General features: G+C 45.5%; 1 protein-coding gene across 2 annotated transcripts in view; it reads left to right on the top strand.

The window, feature by feature from the left end:
* tgfbrap1 (transforming growth factor, beta receptor associated protein 1) overlaps positions 1–18,757 on the top strand; it is a 91,818-nt gene that overhangs the window by 6,029 nt on the left and 67,032 nt on the right. For both annotated transcript variants that reach the window (XM_085998979.1, XM_085998978.1), the window contains one exon: positions 8,341–9,042. In XM_085998979.1, coding sequence (XP_085855105.1) covers positions 8,358–9,042 — 685 coding nt within the window. In that variant the 5' untranslated portion in view covers positions 8,341–8,357. The remainder of the gene's footprint in view (positions 1–8,340; positions 9,043–18,757) is intronic.

Raw genomic sequence — 18,757 nt, 5'->3', positions numbered from 1 at the left:
TCCAAATACACCACATCCACTGGTTCTCCCTTATCTATTTTGCCAGTTACATGCTCAAAAGATTCCAGTAGATTAGTCCAGCATGATTTACCTTTTGTAAATCCATGTTGACTTTGTCCGATCCTGTCGCTGCTTTCCAAGTGCTCTGCTATTACATCTTTTATGATAGACTCTAGCATTTTCCCCACTACCGATGCCAGGCTTACCGGTCTATAATTCCCTGCTTTTTCTCTACCACATTTTTTGAATAGTGGGGTAACATTAGCTACCCTCCAATCCATGGGTACTGTTCCAGAGTCTATCGAGTTCTGGAAGATGACCAGCAATGCATCTACTATCTCTAGGACCACTTCCTTAAGTACCCTAGGATGTAGATTATCAGGCCCTGGGGATTTATCGGCCTTCAGTCCCATCAATTTTCCTATCACCATTTCCCTACAATATTGATTTCTTTCAGTTCCTCCCTCTCATTAGACCCTATGTTCCCCGGCATCTCTGGGAGGTTATTTGTGTCCTCCTTTGTGAAGACAGAACCAAAGTATGAATTTAGTTGGTCTGCCATTTCTTTGTTTCCCATTATAAATTCCCCTGATTCTGACTGTAAGGGACCTACGCTTGACTTCACCAATCTTTTTCTCTTCGCATATCTATAAAAGCTTTTAAAGTCAGTTTTTATGTTCCCTGCTAGCTTACTCTCATATTCTATTTTCCCTTTCTTAATTAATCCCTTTGTCCTCCTTTGTTGACTCCTAAACTGCTCCCAATCCTCAGGATTATTGCTTTTTCTAGCCAATTTATATGTCCTCTCCTTGGATCTTATGCTATCCCTAATTTCCCTTGTTAGCCACGGTTGAGTCACCTTTTTTGTTTTATTTTTATGCCAAACTGGAACACACACAATATGTTTTTCACAAATATGTAAACGGTATTTTCACTTGTATACCATGGTTTAGCCACTCTGTAATTACAGCGTGGTGGCTAAGACTCATTCTGTGTTCAGCTACTTTTATTCAACTCTTAGGATCAGAAAGCACATATTTATACTCACTAAACAATGCACTCATTAGTGTTAAAGTAACCCTTTGCTAAACAAGTCTGTCTGAGTTGATACACACATGCTTTTCCATGTGCTCATCGTGTTGGTCTAGTAACACTGTTATAAGTGTTGATTGTACACGTGCAATTATGCACATAACGTGCACATACTTGGCTCACACATAATGTGAAGCAAACATCCTGTATTATGTTATACCCATACATCCAGTGCAACTTTTATTCTCTGCTCTTAACTTCAAATTGGCGGAATGTTAAGTCCCCATATTGCAGTCCTGCACATTAGGTACATCAATCCCCTGTGCAGGAAAATAAAGCCAAGTTCAATACAAATTAGAAAGACATCATGTAATTTTGATGTCTCGTAAAGTTTTGTCCCAAGAAAATTTTGGCAGTCAATCATGAAGGCAGATAATTGAAATGCAGATAATAGAGGTTCCACTTTATGCCCATATTATATAAGGTATATAATCAAATTAAGTTTAAAAGGCTGATCAGGGATCCTGCCGTCCATCACTATTTGTCATGACACAAGACCCACCATGACAGAAAATAATGGAATAAACCACCCCTTTGACTTGTATATACTGTACGTGCATGTACTATATAGACCGGAGGTGGGCTTGGTGCGAGGCGGGAGCAGAGTGCAGCCCCCACATGTTCCACAAGGCCAACCCTGCTCACTACTCACATTATTTTGCAGAGCCCAGTTTAAGAATCACTGACATAGAAGATAGGAGTAGGAGTAGGCCATTCAGCCCCTCGAGCCTGCTCCGCCATTCAATGCGATCATGGCTGATCATCCAAATTCAGTACCCGGTCCCTGCTTTCTCCCATACCCCTTGATCCCTTTTAGCCTTAAGAAATATATCCAACTCCTTCTTGAATATATTTAATGAACTGGCCTCCACCGCCTTCTGTGGTAGAGAGTTCCACAGGTTCACCACTCTCTGGGTGAAGAAATCCCTCCTCATTTCTGTCCTAAATGGCCTACCCTTTATCCTTAGACTGTGTCCCCTGGTTCTGGACTCCCTGACCATCGGGAACATCCTTCATGCATCTGGTTTTCCTCTCTCCTGCTTTCTACCCCCCCTCCCCCAAGGCTGGAATTATCCTGGAATTGCATTAAGATAACTGCATTTTATAGACATTCATGGTTTCAGTAGCATTTAAACTGCATGTTTGCATTTGGAATCATGCAAAATGTTACGAGTGCCAATGTCAATGTGTAACTGAATGTTCGATTGGTTCCAACAGTTTACATGGTTAATAATTGTTTTTCCAATTTTCTCTTCTCTCCAGAAGGCGGTGACCCAAGCTAGGTTAAGGTTTCATGGGTACTGACAGCCCTCTAATACTTAAGTGACCATTAGTCGTGTGTCACCCTGTGCCATCTGTTGTCGAGAAATTACTAGAGTCTAGAAGGATAGAGTGACTGAACACCTTGAAAATTTCAGTTGGTCAGAGAGAGCCAGCATAGATTTGTAAAGGGTAGGTCATGTCTGATGAGCCTGATTGAATTTTTTTTGAAGAGGTGACTAATGTAGTGGACAGGGGAATGTCTATGAATGTTATTTATATGGACTTCCAGAAGGCATTTGATAAAGTCTTTCAAAAGAGACAGTTAGCTAAAGTTGAATCTCATGGACTTGAAGACAAATTATTGACCTGCTTAGGAAATTGGCTGAGCAGCAAGAGAGAGTGTTGATATAACAGGCAGGTACTCTAATTGGCAGGTTGTTACTAGTGGTGTCCCGCAAGGATCTGTGTTTGGGTCTCAACTATTCACCGAATTTTTAACGACTTAGATGATGACATAAAAGCCACATCTCCAAGTTTGCTGATGGCGCAAAGATAGGTGGCATTGTAGGCAGTGTAGATGGAAGCATAAAATTACAAAGATACCAATAGATTAAGCGAATGGGCAAAACTGTGGCAAATGGATTTCAATGTAGGCAAATGTGAGGTCGTCCACTTTGGACCTAAGAAGGATAGAACAGAGTACTTTCTAAATGGTGAAAAGCTAGAAATAGTGAAGGTCCAAAGAGAGTTGTTGGGAGGGTGGTTTCATGTACATAGATTATTAAAATATCATGGAGATGTACAGAAAATAATCAAAAAGGCTAATGGAATGCTGGCCTTTATATCTAGAGTACAAGGGGCTAGAAGTTATGCTGCAGCTATACAAAGCCTTGGTTAGACCACACCTGGAGTACTGTGAGCAGTTCTGGGCACCACACCTTAGGAAGGATATATTGGCCTTGGAGGGGGTGCAGCGTAGGTTTACCAGAATGATACCTGGACTCCAAGGCTTAATTTACGAGGAGAGATTACACAAGCTAGGACAATAGCAAAATACTGTGGATGCTGGAAATCTGAAATAACAACAGAAAATGCTGGAAATACTCAGCAGGCAGAGAGAAACAGAGTTAACGCATCAGTTCTGATGAAGGGTCCCTCGGGTTGCAAAATTCTGGGAATTTTTAAAAGAGGAAACTTTCCATGGGAATTTTGAGTTTTTTTGCACACTGATGGTTTTTGTCTCTGACCCTTATTATCTTTGTCGTCAAATTAGACATACTGTTCCATACAAATAAAAACAGGCTTTCAAAACTTTATTTAGGTTATAATTTTGAACTTTATTGAACCCCCACAAAAAAGACCCATCTAAAATAAAATAAAAAGAGCATCAGCTTATTTAGCCTGTAATTTGTCCTTATTTTGTCCCTTTGAGTCTTCTACTCCTGAGTCTTCTACTCCTCATTGCTCCTCCATATTCTCTGACTCTGGCTCTGACGTGTCCATTTCCTCCTCTGTCAGTGTCTAGCTGTGTGGTGGACACTTCTGTATCTGGCTCAATAAGTTGTAGGTTCGCCCGGATAGCCACCAGTTTCTCCACTCTTGTTAGTCAGCCTGTTGCGCACCTTTGTATGCGTATTCCCAAAAAGTGACCAGTTTCGTTCAGAGGCCGCTGATGAAGGTGGGATTTGGAGTATCACCGATGCAATCGGTGACAGGGCCTCAGATGCACAAAGTCCCTTCCACCAGGTATGTGCACTGATATGCTTGCATGATTCCCATATCCCATCCCCATTCCAAAGACCTTGCTTGGTAGAGAACTTTGCCAGACTTCCCAGAACTTTGCCCACATCCAGATTGAGATGGTGTGAGAGGGTAGAAATCACACTGTAAGCGCTGTTGATCTGTTCTGCAGAAAGTATTGGTCTCCCAACATGCTTTGGGTCCAGCATGTATGCTGCAGCATGAATCGGCTTGACACAAAATTCTTGACACGTCTGTATGAATTGAACAATTGCCTTCTCCTCTGCTTTGAGCAGCAGGGATGTGGGTAGGGCAATGCTGATTTGTTCTTTTAAATCAGTAAAAAGCCTGAGAACATCTGACAAGACAGCATCTCCTTCAATCTGAGCAATTGCAGATGCTACTGGTGAGAGTAGTTTAAGGCTGCTAACCACTCTCTCCCAAAACACATCATCCAGCAGTATTTTCTTGATGGTGGTTTCCATATCCCCAGGCTGGGATATTGCCATTTCTTGCAGCGACTCCTTACCCTCCAGAAGGCTGTTGTACATTATGACAACACCACCCCATCTAGTGTTGTTGGGCAGCTTCAGTGTGGTGTTCTTGTTCTTTGTCATTTGCTTGGAGTTGTAGGTTGCTGCAACTACCTGTTTTCCCCTGACATACTTAACTTGCTTGGCTCTCTTGTACAGTGCTTCCATGGTTCTCAAACCCATGATGTCCTTGAGGAGCAGGTTAAGCCCATGAGCTGCGCACCCAATAGACGTAATATGAGGGTAGGCCTCCTCCACTTGAGCCCAAGCAGCCTTCATATTCGCAGCATTGTCAGTAACTACTGCAACGACCTTTTGTGATCCAAGATCGTTGATGACCGCTTTCAGCTCATCAGCAATGTATGTGCCTATGTGTCTGTTGTCCTTCGTGTCTGTGCTCTTCGTTATCGTTATCGTTTCTTTGAGCTTTCCTTGGACTCTGTTATACTCCGCCTCCAGCAAATAAGTAGACAAAGCATGTCTGGTGGGAGGACAGTATGCAGGGCGAATAACATTGAAAAATCTCTTCCAGTACACATTGGCTGTGAGCATGAGGGGTGAGCCTGTTGCATATACAGCTCGAGCAAGGCACTCATCTGCATTCTTCTGGCTATGGTTATCCATTGTATCAAAGAACCTTCCAAGTGGGCCAGGAGTTGCTGATGATAAGGAGCCTGATGCTGAATGAGAACCATCATCTTCTTGAATGGAAGCAGAGGAACTCTGGGCTGACTGCTGTGAGCTTTGAGTGAAGTTGTTGCATTTGGATAAATGCTGCTGCATCTTTGTGGCATTCTTTACATATGGCTTTCTACAGTGTTTGCACATGTACACAGTCTTTCCATCTTTAATGCCTGGGGTAAAATGCTTCCACACATCCGACGGTAAACGTGGCATTGTTCTATGCAGAGAAATAAAGGGCATTCATCTCTGTGTCGAACTGCGGTCGATCAGCACGATTGCAACAGGGTGAGTACATTTTTGCTGATGCTCCATGTGATGGAAGCATGACCTGTACACACACGACGCTACATCACCAATAGTGTATTATTTTGTATATTTTAAATTGAAGGACAAGAGTTCAACAAGTAACTGGTTTATTTGGTATAAAGTCTGATTTACTTACTGCATCATCACAACATCAGCAGAAAACAAAATGACTTCCCTCAGGACCCCTAACCTGGATCTTAAAAAACTATAGCAGTCTTACAGATGCCTGCAGGCCAATCACAATTCGATATGCAAATATTACAAATAGAGGGAGCTAATCGCTCGTCCACTCATGCAACCAATCAGGACACATTTGTTCACAGTCACACACAAAACTTGTAATTATTAAAACAAGCCAAGTAAGAAGATAAACATATATTGATTAAGAAATTCCTTAATAATTAAGATTCCATCTCTGTTAGTAATTTTAAGAGAGGACCTGTGGGGGGGGGAAAAAAAAGAAAGAAATACAAAAGAAACAATATTATGCTAGCATGTGCTTTTTTGGGCAAAATTCCCAAGCTAAAATTTCCGGAAATTTACTGGAAACTTTCCACCCCTTTGCAACCCTAAGGGTCCCAGACCTGAAACGTTAACCCTGTTTCTCTCTCCACGGATGCTGCCTGCTGAGTATTTCCAGCATTTTCTGTTATTTTACACAAGCTAGGGTTGTATTCCCTGGAATTTAGAAGGTGATTTGATCGAAGTTTTCAGGATATTAAGGGGAACAGATAGGGTCGATAGAGAGAAACTATTTCCAGTAGTTGGGGAGTCTCGGTTTGGGGCATAGCCTAAAAATTGGAGCCAGGCCTTTCAGGAGTGCATTTGGGAAACACTTCTACATACAAATGACAATTGATGCTGGGTCAATTGTTAATTTTAAATCTGAGATTAAAACATTTTTGCTAACCAAAGTTATTAAGGGATATAGGCCCAAAGGCTGGTATATAGAGTTAGGTCACAGATTAATCATGATCTCCTTGAATGGCGGAACAGGCTTGATGGGCTGAATGGCCAACTCCTGTTCCTGTGTTGCTTAACAGTGAGTGTCAGTTGGCTATTCACCTGCTAGGGATGTCATAGCTGAGCCCAACCATGTAGCATTTCCAGCTGGGGACATTGGTTAACTGTGGTACCCTCATTGCTACCCTGGCTGAGATAAGCTAATTCAGCTCAAAAAAGGATTAAATCTTGGACTCTCCTAGTTTGCATAGCTGAGCACCACACCACATTTACTTATTGAGCTGTTTAGGGAAAGGCTAGTAATTAATTCAAAACATTCATGACAAAGTGCTCCAGCATGTTGAGATTTTTTTTAATAGAATTCCAATGTAGATTGAATTTCACAACCGTGTTGGCAGTGACTTAAAGATTGTCAGACCAGTTACACAGGCTTTTTCATCAAAGATGTATATTGGCCCATTACTGTCATTTACATTACCGATTGGATTTTATAACATAATTATTGGGAAAAACTTAATGATTTTTGAAATTATTGCCAGATGGCACCATTGGCTTGGTCAATAGTCACTAGGCCCTAAGCTCTGGAACTCTCTCACGAAGCCTCTCCGCCTCTCTACCTTTCTTTTAAGACGCTCCTTAAAACCTACCTCTTTGACCAAGTTTTCGGTCATCTGCCCTCATTTCTTATGTAGCTTGGCGTCAACTTTTTGTCTTATAACACTCCTGTGAAGCGCCTTGGGACGTTTTACTACATTAAGGGTGCTATATAAATACAATTTGTTGTTGTTTTGTTCTAACTGGTGAGTTAAGCACAGATGGGCTAGCTGAAAGTTCAGGACTGTAAGGGATTTACCATGAATAAATGTGAATTAAAGAAATACAACATGTAACTAAACCATACTGGCTGAGGCGCAGGTTTCCAAATGCCCAGGCATACGGATCCCAAGTGTGCATAGAAATACTGCTAGAGTTTTACTGGCTGCAGCCATGATGTTTCGTAGCATACAGCATTATTAAGCTTCCTATTGCTTGTCCAGCCAAGATGACTGCACTTGTTGGGGCATTGACTTGTAGAATTATCTTTAGCTGAGTAGGAAGAACCAGAGCCCACAACGACAGATCTATATATCCAGGTTCCATTAGTGAGCCAAGCTTACTGGTCAATCATCAACAGCGCCCTATAGTCCTGTTGGTAATCTGATACCTGAGCGAGGGATGCCAAGTCTAAGTGGAGGGTTGATTCAGTGCCAATCTTCCATTGCCAGGCGTGTGCGTCATCTTGGAGTTGACTCCATGCCAGAGAGACACTGCTTGCCATAAGTGACCTGTGACTCCCTCTGACTTTTTTTTTGTTCCTTCCCTCTTCCTAGGCTCTGCTGCTGTTAAGGATGCGATTAGGTATTTGAGGTTCGTGAATGTGAACCTGGTACGGTGCATAGGAACACTAAATATGTCATGTTACCAAATTCACAAGTTCCATAATATTTATCCTAAGTTGTGTCGTTACATTAATGAATTCACCATTTCTATTGCTGCTTCCAATTCTGTTGATAAACTTTAGATGTTGCTTTTGTGAGTAGCACCATGAAATGATCTATTTTTACATGTTGAGTGAGAGCACCTTGCAGTACGCATTCTAGTCAGTATTAAGAAAATATCGCCAAGGGCTTCATTAATTTCTGAAGGGTTTGAGGCTGTATTGTTTTGATAATACATGTATATACTTCATGATTTATTCATATATTTTTGTCCCCTTTAGATGACTGAGAAGTCACAATGAGTGTAAAGGCATTTGAACTTGTTCCTGTTCTTGAGCGGGATCTGCTGATAGGAGACAAAACTTGGATGGCTATTGACTGTATTGAATGTTGTGGGAAAAATCTTTATGTAGGAACAAGCGACTGCTTTATCTATCACTTTCTATTGGAAGAAAAAGCATCCACCTCAGGGAGACTTGTGTTTACTCCAATAAAACAACTGCACAAATATCTGGGGCTAAAAAAAGCTGTGAATGAGCTAAAGGCAGCGTCGGCTTTGAACAGGCTAATGGCTCTATGTGACAATACTGTGACTTTATTGAATATGATTAACCTGGAGCCTGTACCGTCGGGAGCTAAAATCAAAGGAATAACTGCATTTGCTGTAAACGAGAACCCAGTGACTGGAGACCCTTTCTGTGTGGAGGTGTGTGCCATTTCAATGAAGCGGAAAACTGTACAAATATACACAGTGCATGAGGACCGTGTCCAGTTAATAAAGGAAGTCTCCACACCAGAGCAGCCGGTTGCTATAGCCGCAGACGGGTACTTTCTTTGCTTGGCAATGAGCACACAATATATTATTTTGAGTTATAATACCGGAACTTCACAGGACCTGTTTCCGTACAATAGTGAGGAAAAACGACCGATTGTAAAGCGGATTGGTCGAGAGGAATTTTTATTAGCTGGTCCAGGTGCATTGGGTAAGTTTATCGGCTATTTGATTATGATACTCTGTCATATGGTGTATACAATTATTATTTTTGTGAACTTTGTCATGGCCTCGAAGTGCCCCAACTGAGAGGGTGGATAAGTTACCTATTTCGAAAATTACCGCCAGCTTGGTACCAGACATAAAGTTTCAAAAGCACATTTGATTCACCATCACTTAAAATCGAGCAGCGTGTGCGGGGGGGGGGAGCAGTGCGCGCGGGGGGGGGGAGCGGTGCGCGCGGAGGGGGGGGAGCGGTGCGCGCGGGGGGGGGGAGCGGTGCGCGCGGGGGGGGGAGCGGTGCGCGCGGGGGGGGGGAGCGGTGCGCGCGGGGGGGGGAGCGGTGCGCGCGGGGGGAGCGGTGTGTGTGGAGAGCAGGTAGGATTGTGGGATTAGACTAGGTGGCCCAAGGAGAGAAACCAGTGTTTCTGTGCTCTAATAATCGAATTCTGTACTGTTATGACAGCCTAAATGAACCAGATGTGAGAGAGAGAGGATCTTAGTTTAGGGGTAATGCAGGGAAATACTCACAACATGTCTTGCTAGTGCAGCAACTCTGTGCCATGAGCCTCATTAAATTCAGTAAGATTTTCTGCACAATGTGCTCAACTGGAAAAGGGCTAATTTCAATGTTGATAAGGGATCTGAACCAGGTGGAATGGAAACAAAGATTTAGGTAAAACAGTAAATGAGCGATGGGAGGCCTTCAAGGAGGAGATAGTTTGGGTACAGACTAGATGCATTCCTACGAGGGGGGAAGGGCATCCAAAGCTAAAGCTCCCTGGATGACTAAAGAAATTGAGATTAAGCAAAGAGAATGTGTAATCTCATAATCCAGGACAAAATTAATTGTCACTTGGAAGAACATGAGTTAATAAATGACAGCCAACACAGATTTAATGGCAAAAATCCTGTCTAATTAACTTTGAGTTCTTTGGTGAAATATTGGAGGGTTGATAAATATAGTGCAGTCGCTGTTTATGGACTTTCAAAAGGCTTAATAAAGTGCCACAAGATAAACCTGTTGGCAAATTTGAAGGCCATGGGATTAAATGGGCAGTGGCAGTGTGGATATGAAATTGGCTGGGAGGTAGAGACTAGTGGTGAATACTTGTTTTTACAGAGCGGATGGAAACATGCAGTGGGGTGCCCCAGGGCCTGGTATTGGGGTGACTGCTCTTTTTGATATCTATTAATGACCTAGATTTGGGTACAGTGGGTATGATTTCAAACTTTGCAGATGACCCAAAGCTTGGAAATGTAGTAAACAGTGAGGGGGATGGTCGCAGACTTCAGGAAGACATGGTCAGACACATGGCAGATGACATTTAATGCAGACAAGTGTGAAGTGATGCATTTTGGTAGGAAGAATGAAGTGAGACAATGTAAATGAAATGGTACAATTTTAAAGGTGGTGCAGGAACAGAGACCTTGGGGTTCACATGCACATGACAATGGCAGGACAAGTTGATAAAGCTGTTAAAGCATTGAGAATCCTTGACTTTTATAAATAGAGGCATAGAGTACAAAAGCTAGGAAGTTATGGTAAACCTTTATAAATCGCTGGTTAGACCTCGGCTATAGAGTATTGCATCCTTGTGGTAAACCACTTTTATCGTTCACTATCGTTACACTATAGTTATCACTGTTATATTGTTCTCACTGTTCTCACTGTTGTATCACTATACGAGGTCGCCTCTTGTCACACTGTTATACCTGGGCTGACCATCACTGACTCCGCCCATGGCTCCACCTACCTGCCCAGGTATAAAGGTAGTCGGCTGGCTGGTATTCCTCCTTGCTGGATCCGATCACCCATGAGGGTGGGCTCTGTTATTTAGTCAATAAGAACCTATAGTTACTTTCCTAACTCGTCGCTTTTCATTGGACGAATTGATAGGTATATCAATTTTATTGACTAAATTTTAAGATGTCTCATCCAGACGCCCCGCCACAGCAGCCACAGCAGCCTTCAGACGCCGAGCCGCAACAATCACAACAGCCGGCTTGGCTGCGAGCCCTCAGACCACCGTACCTGGATCTAAATCCACGGGCAGCGAACGCAGCCCTCGACTTCGATCACTGGCTGGGCTGCTTTGAAGCCTACCTGGAAGAGTCCAACGTGCCTCAGAGATCCAAGCTAAGAGTTCTGAACGCCCAACTGAGCCCTAAAGTATTCGCGCTCATCCGGGACCTTAAAACATACGAGGACGCCATCAACCGGCTGAAAAGACAGTACCAAACCCCGGTAAACCCCATGTATACCAGGCACCTCCTAAGGTCCCGCCCGCAACTGCCAGGGGAGCCGGTGGAGGAATTTTTACGGGTGCTACAAGCACTCGGCAGAGACTGTAACTTTAAAGCAGTAACGGCGGCAGAAAATACGGAAGACAACGTCCGCGATGCCTTCGTGAAAGGCCTACGGTCCGACTACTCACGGCAGCGATTACTGGAAGCAAAGGACCTCGACCTGGACAAAGCTGCAGCCCTCGCTCCCTCCCTGGAGGTGGCCCATCGGGACCAGGAGGCGTTCTCCAGGTACTGTTCGTGACCCTGGGACTCGGGCCCGACCCCTACTGCAATACCCTTCACCGCGCCGCCCCCGGGACCTACCTCAGCGTCGGCGTCCCGGACCCGATCGGGACCGCCACCCCCGGTACCGGCTCCGACATCGGACCCCCGCAGCTGCTTTTTCTGCGGCCAGGAGAAACACCCGAGGTCGCGCTGCCCAGCTAGGAACTCCACCTGCTCAACCTGCAGGAAGAAAGGCCACCTTGCTAAGGCCTGCAGAAGTGGATCTTCAGAGGCCAGCAGTGCCTCATGCGAACTGTGGGGGCGGCCATCTTCTTTCAAGGCAACAGAGGCCAGCATCCCCACACGTGAGTCATGGGGGCGGCCATCTTTGATCAAGGCAACCGACCCCAATAGTGCCTCATGTGAGTTATGGGGGCAGCCATTTTGTCCAACCTCGTGGGAGACGCCATTTTACCCACCACGCTCGACTGCCACCGTGCCTCCAGACCCGACGACCGCCTCACCCGCAGACGACAACGACTCGCTCAGCTACACACTAGCCTCCGTCACTCTGGATCAAGCCCGCCCGCATCACCTGTCCAAGTTCATGATGGACATCAAAGTAAACGGCCACGCCATGACCTGCCTGTTCGACAGCGGAAGCACGGAGAGCTTCATCCACCCAGACACGGTGAGCCACTACTCCCTCCCCGTCCTGCCAACGCGCAACCGAATCTCGATGGCATCAAGGTCCCACGCCACGGACATCAACGGCTACTGTGTTGTGACCCTGTCGGTTAAGGGTACGGAGTATAAAAACTTTAAACTCCTCGTCCTCCCCCAGCTCTGCGCTGCCGTCCTACTAGGGCTGGACTTCCAATCCCACCTCCAAAGTGTCACCCTAGCATACGGTGGACCCCTCCCCCCACTCAGTCGACAACCAGCGGATGTTAAACCGCCCACCGCGTAACACCTGCAGCCTATCCACCCTCAAGGTCCCGCCACCTTCCCTGTTCGCTAACCTAACCCCCGACTGCAAACCCGTCGCTACCAAGAGCAGGCGGTACAGCGCCGGGGACAGGGCCTTCATTAGCTATGAGGTGCGGCGCCTCCTGAAAGAGGGCATCATCGAGGGGAGCAGCAGTCCCTGGCGTGCCCAGGTCGTGGTCGTTAAGACCGGCGATAAAAAGCGCTTGGTCATCGACTACAGCTAGACCATAAACAGGTACACCCAGCTGGACGCATACCCCCTTCCCCGCATATCTGACATGGTCAATCAGATTGCACAATACCGAGTATTCTCGACCATCGACCTTAAGTCGGCCTACCACCAACTCCCTATCAGCCCGGAGGACCGCCAGTATACCGCCTTCGAGGCGAACGGGCGCCTCTACCACTTCCTTAGGGTCCCCTTCGGTGTCACCAACGGGGTGTCGGTCTTCCAAAGGGAGATGGACCGGATGGTCGACCAGAACGGACTGCAGGCCACGTTCCCTTATCTAGATAACGTCACCATCTGCGGCCGCGACCGGCAGGACCATGATGCGAATCTGGAGAAATTCCTCCGTACGGCCCAACGGCTGAACCTCACCTACAATAAGGAGAAATGTGTGTTTAACACCTCACGCCTTGCTATCCTCGGCTGTGTAGTAGAGACCGGAGTCATCGGCCCCGACCCCGAAAGAATGCGCCCCCTCATGGAGCTACCCCTCCCCCACTGTCCTAAGGCACTTAAGAGAACCCTGGGACTCTTCGCCTACTATGCCCAATGGGTGCCCAATTATGCGGACAAAGCCAGACCCCTCATGAAGTCCACATCCTTCCCCCTCACGGAGGAGGCGTGCGCGGCCTTCTCCCTCATTAAGGGAGACATAGCCAAGGCCACAATGCACGCAGTGGATGAGTCCATCCCCTTCCAAGTGGAGAGCGATGCATCCGACTTCGCCCTAGCCGCTACCCTTAACCAGGAGGGGAGGCCGGTGGCCTTCTTCTCAAGGACCCTACAGGGCCCTGAGATCCGACACTCGTCGGTCGAGAAGGAAGCCCAGGCGATCGTGGAGGCGGTACGACGCTGGAGGCATTACCTGGCAGGCAAACGATTTACCCTCCTCACCGACCAGCGTTCGGTCACTTTCATGTTTAATAACAAGCTGAGGGGCAAAATCAAGAATGACAAGATCTTGAGGTGGAGAATCGAGCTATCCACCTACGATTATGAGATCTTGTACCGGCCAGGTAAGCTGAACGAACCCCCCGATGCTCTTTCACGAATTACATGCGCCAGCGCGCATATTGATAGACTTCAGACCCTCCACAACGACCTCTGCCACCCCGGGGTCACCAGACTTTACCATTTCATTAAGGCCCGCAACCTGACCTACTCCATCGAGGAGGTCAGGACCATGACCAGGAACTGCCAGACCTGTGCCGAGTGCAAACCGCACTTCTATAGGCCGGACAAAGCAAGCCTGATCAAGGCCACCCGCCCCTTCGAGCGCCTGAGCATCGACTTTAAGGGGCCCCTACCGTCATCCGACCGTAATGTGTACTTCCTCAACATCGTTGATGAGTACTCCCGTTTCCCTTTTGCCTTCCCCTGCCCAGACATGACCAGTACCACGGTCATTAAATGCCTGAACGAACTCTTCGCCTTGTTCGGGTTCCCGAACTATATACATAGTGACCGGGGCTCCTCCTTCATAAGCGAGGAACTCCGCCAGTTCCTACTAGCGAGAGGTATTGCAGCAAGCAGGACCACCAGCTACAACCCCCGAGGGAACGGCCAGGTGGAAAGAGAGAACGCGACTGTCTGGAAGGCCGTCATCTTAGCCTTAAAGTCTAAGGGCCTCCCAACCTCCCGCTGGCAGGAAGTCCTCCCGACAGCGCTGCATTCCATCCGGTCACTACTTTGCACTGCCGTTAACGCCACCCCCCATGAACGAATGTTTGTTTTCCCCAGGAAGTCGACTACGGGAACCACTCTACCAACCTGGCTGACCTCTCCGGGGCCCGTCCTGCTGCGAAAGCACGTGAGGGCCCATAAAACGGACCCCCTGGTCGAGATGGTGAACCTCCTGCACGCCAACCCCCAGTACGCCTACGTGGCTTACCCAGACGGGCGGGAGGATACTGTCTCCTTACGAGACCTCGCACCCTCGGGCACTCCGGAGACACCACCTTTACCCCCCCCCCCCACCACCCCCCCAATTCCAGCCCAGGTAGACGGCATGCCGGAACCCCACGAGCCTTCGCCGACACCAGCATTAACACCGGATAATGCAACACCGCCGCTGCGACGATCGGAGAGGCTTACGAGGCCTCCGGACAGACTGACATACCAGAACTGGTAGTACACTTCACCCCGCCGGACTCAAATCTAAAGAAGGGGTGAATGTGGTAAACCACTTTTATCGTTCACTATCGTTACACTATAGTTATCACTGTTATATTGTTCTCACTGTTGTATCACTATACGAGGTCGCCTCTTGTCACACTGTTATACCTGGGCTGACCATCACTGACTCCGCCCATGGCTCCACCTACCTGCCCAGGTATAAAGGTAGTCGACTGGCTGGTATTCCTCCTTGCTGGATCCGATCACCCATGAGGGTGGGCTCTGTTATTTAGTCAATAAAAACCTATAGTTACTTTCCTAACTCGTCGCTTTTCATTGGACGAATTGATAGGTATATCAGTCCTATTCTGGGCACCACCCTTTATGAAGGATGTCAAGGCCTTGGAGAGGGTGCAGGAGGAGATGTACCAGGGATGAGGGACTTCAGTTATGTGGAGAGATTAGAGAAGCTGGGATTGTTCTTCGAGCAAAGAAGTGTACAGGGAGATTTGATTGAGGTGCTCAAAATTATGAGGGGGTTTGATAGAATAGATAAGGAGAAACTGTTTCCACTGGCAGGAGGGTCGGTAACCAGAGAATATAGATTAAAAATAATTAGCAAAACAAAACGGGGGGCAATGAGAATTTTTTTTACACAGCAAGTTATGATGATCTGGAATACACTGCCTGAAAAGGGTGGTGGAAGCAAATTCAATAATAACTTTCAAAAGGAAATTGGATAAATACTTGAAGGGGAAAATTTGCAGGGGGGACTAATTGGATAGCTCTTTCAAAGAGCCAGCACAGACATTATGGGCTGAATGACCTCATTCTGTGTAATTTCAATAATGCATTTGTTTTTTAAATCCTTGAACTGATTCTTCAGACATCACCAAGCACTTCGAGAGTACATTCCTAATTGGGTTGTCTATTTAAAGATTAGAAACTTTTCATTTTTTGGTGTCAAGGTTCACAGACCGATGTACTTGTGTTAAAAGTATGGACCGAATTATAACTATTGTGATGATCTCTTGTTCCGATTCATCAATTTAAATGCGTTTTTTTAAAAAAAAGTTATGTAGAATCCATATAGTTAAGCAAAGGTTGCGATTATTTTGATTTGCTGTGGTTTGTTGCACCTATAATGCTGGCAAAGGTTCTTTGATTTTTTTTTCCCCACAGTGGATGTCGGACTCATTGTTTGCAACCCTTTTCTCCTTTCCAAAGAGAACATTCTGCTGAAATGTATGGTAGTTATGTATTATTGACTCTGACATGTGTTTTAGTGTTCAGTACTGGGTAGACTAGAAATGATGTATGAGCACAATTCAGGCCATGGTTCCATTCTATTCTGCAAGGTATAACAAATATTTTGCTAGTGATGTGAAAATATCTTGGAATGCATTTTTAAATTTTATGTCACACACAGGATCAAAACTTAATTTTGTGTCTCTAAGGAACTTGTATAGCTGCATAAGTAATGGGATTATTCTGGTTTTAGTGTATTTATCAAGTCTAAAGTAGATCAAAGTAAAAATGTTGTATCCTTGATTAGCTGATAGTGTTGCCCCTGCAAGACCTGGTAAATACAGTTACTCAACAACTGTTTAAAGAGCAGTTGCTAAAGGTTAGTGTTCTATAATATCAATTAATTTAACATAACTGTACCTCTGTAGTTAAGTAATACATATTTGTGACATTTTGCTCATTACCTTTCATTTAGGCTGTAAAATAGCACCATAAAGATAAAGGGTTCAGAATAAGTTTTGGAGTATTAGAAAAAGTAAGCTATGGAAAACTGGTAAATCATTTTGCACAAGAAATTTTTTAACATTCCAGCTAGTGAACTAATCTTTAAAGAATCTGAGGGAAACTTTAGTGTAAATATGTTGCATGTCTCAAAGAATCCAGTGATTTTTAAAAAAATATAAAACCACTACTGGGGAAATCTGGGATCTGGGCTTGTGTGATAAAATCCGTCCACTAAACGATTCTTCTGTAGCGGACTGGGCCAAGTGCAGTTTCTGTTCAATAACTTCTTTCCCATTCTAAGCTATCATTTATTTAATTGTTCAATGAAATTCAAGAGAGTTGTGCCACTTTCTTGATAATTATTTGGAAACTATACTATTTCTGCACCAAAGTATGGGACTGCTAATATTATGTATACAATGAATTAAAAATACTGTCATGAAGTCATTAAATTTTTTTTTTTTTTTTGCCCCTTAATTAAGGTTTTTTTTTTCTTTTACGCAGCCCCATAGCTGGGGGTGACCATCACCACCCCATTACTGGAGTGTGACTACGCTTGATCTTAGCCAAAAGGCCGAGAAGCGACATTAATTATCCATGTGTTGGCCAGAGTTCCATGGGGGTAAATAGCTGAGCTCTTGCCACTGCACTGCTTGACATTGTGAGTCATATTGTGGGAGTAGCCAGTTGCTGCCTGCCAGATCCTTTTGTCCAGCCTCTGCTTCATTGAAATCAGCATTGTGTACTTAATCTAATCAGTTAGTTTCATTCGGAGCTGAAACTAACCGTTGAAATTGGTTTTATACGGTTAACGTGTTAAAGTGGGAGCTGGATAAAGAGCTCAGCCGCAGCCTTTAAAGTTGTAACGATTAAAGAACTGAGGTGGAAGCTCCTCAGTTTTCAAGCTTTGGTGAGGGGAAGGATGGAAATGAAGATGACTGGGTGGGGGGGCGGTGCAGCTTTTTTAATGTATGGGGTCTCACTTTTTTGTGTCGGGAGTGGGGGTTCTGACTTGTGTGTTTTGCACATTGTGTATCGGGGCTCACATTTTTGTGTAATCGTGCGGTCCACTCAATAATTTAGACAAATTATCTGGTCCCCTATTCCTTTCCATATTGTATAAGCAATTTGATCTATTCCAATCTTAATCTCCTGTTGGCATTTGTTGCGGTGGCTATATTCTTCCGTCGTTTTTCACCTGTTGGTGGAAGGAGAGAAATGTTGAAATGGAAGCTCAGTGGTCAGTTTCCACATGTACACTAACGACACTCAGCTCTACCTCACCACCACTTCACTCGACCCCTCCACAGTCTCTAAATTGTCAGACTACTTGTCAGGTGAGCAGAAATTTGCTCGAATTAAATATTGGGAAGACCGAAGCCATTGTTTTCGGTTCCTGCCACAAACCCCGTTCCCTAGCCGCTGACTCCATCTCTTTCCCAAACATCTGTCTGAGGCTGAACCACACTGTTCACAACCTTGGTGTCATACTTGACCCTGAAATGAGCTTCCGACCACACATCTGCAGCATAACTAAGACTGCCTATTTCCATCTCCGTAACATCGCCTGTCTCCGCCCTTGCCTCAGCTCATCTGCTGCTGAAACCCTCATCCATTCCTTTGTTACCTCTAGACTTGACTATTCCAACGCACTCCTGGCTGGCCTCCCACATTCTACCCTACGTACACTTGAGGTGATCCAAAACTCGGTTGCCTGTGTCCTAACCCTCACCAATTCTCATTCACCCATCACCCCTGTGCTCGCTGACCTACCTTGGCTCCTAGTTAAGCAGCACCTCGATTTCAAAATTCTCATCCTTGTTTTCAAATCCCTCCATGGCCTCGCCCCTCCCTATCCCTGTAATCTCCTTCAGCCCCACAAGCCCCCCCCAGATATCTGTGCTCCTCTCATTCTGCCCTCTTGAGCATCCCTGATTATAATCGCTCAACCATTGGTGGCCGTGCCTTCTGTTGCCTAGGCCCTAAGCTCTGGAATTCCCTGCCTAAACCTGTCCACCTCACTACCTCTCTTTCCTCCTTTAAGACGCTCCTTAAAGCCTACTTTGACCAAGCTTTTGGTCATCTGCCCTAATTTCTCCCTATGTGG

Source organism: Somniosus microcephalus, chromosome 10, assembly GCF_052327205.1.
Source record: "Somniosus microcephalus isolate GS21.2 chromosome 10, FLI_Smic_1.0, whole genome shotgun sequence".
In the NCBI taxonomy this organism is placed as follows: domain Eukaryota; kingdom Metazoa; phylum Chordata; class Chondrichthyes; order Squaliformes; family Somniosidae; genus Somniosus; species Somniosus microcephalus.
This window is presented reverse-complemented; position numbering and strand designations above follow the sequence as displayed.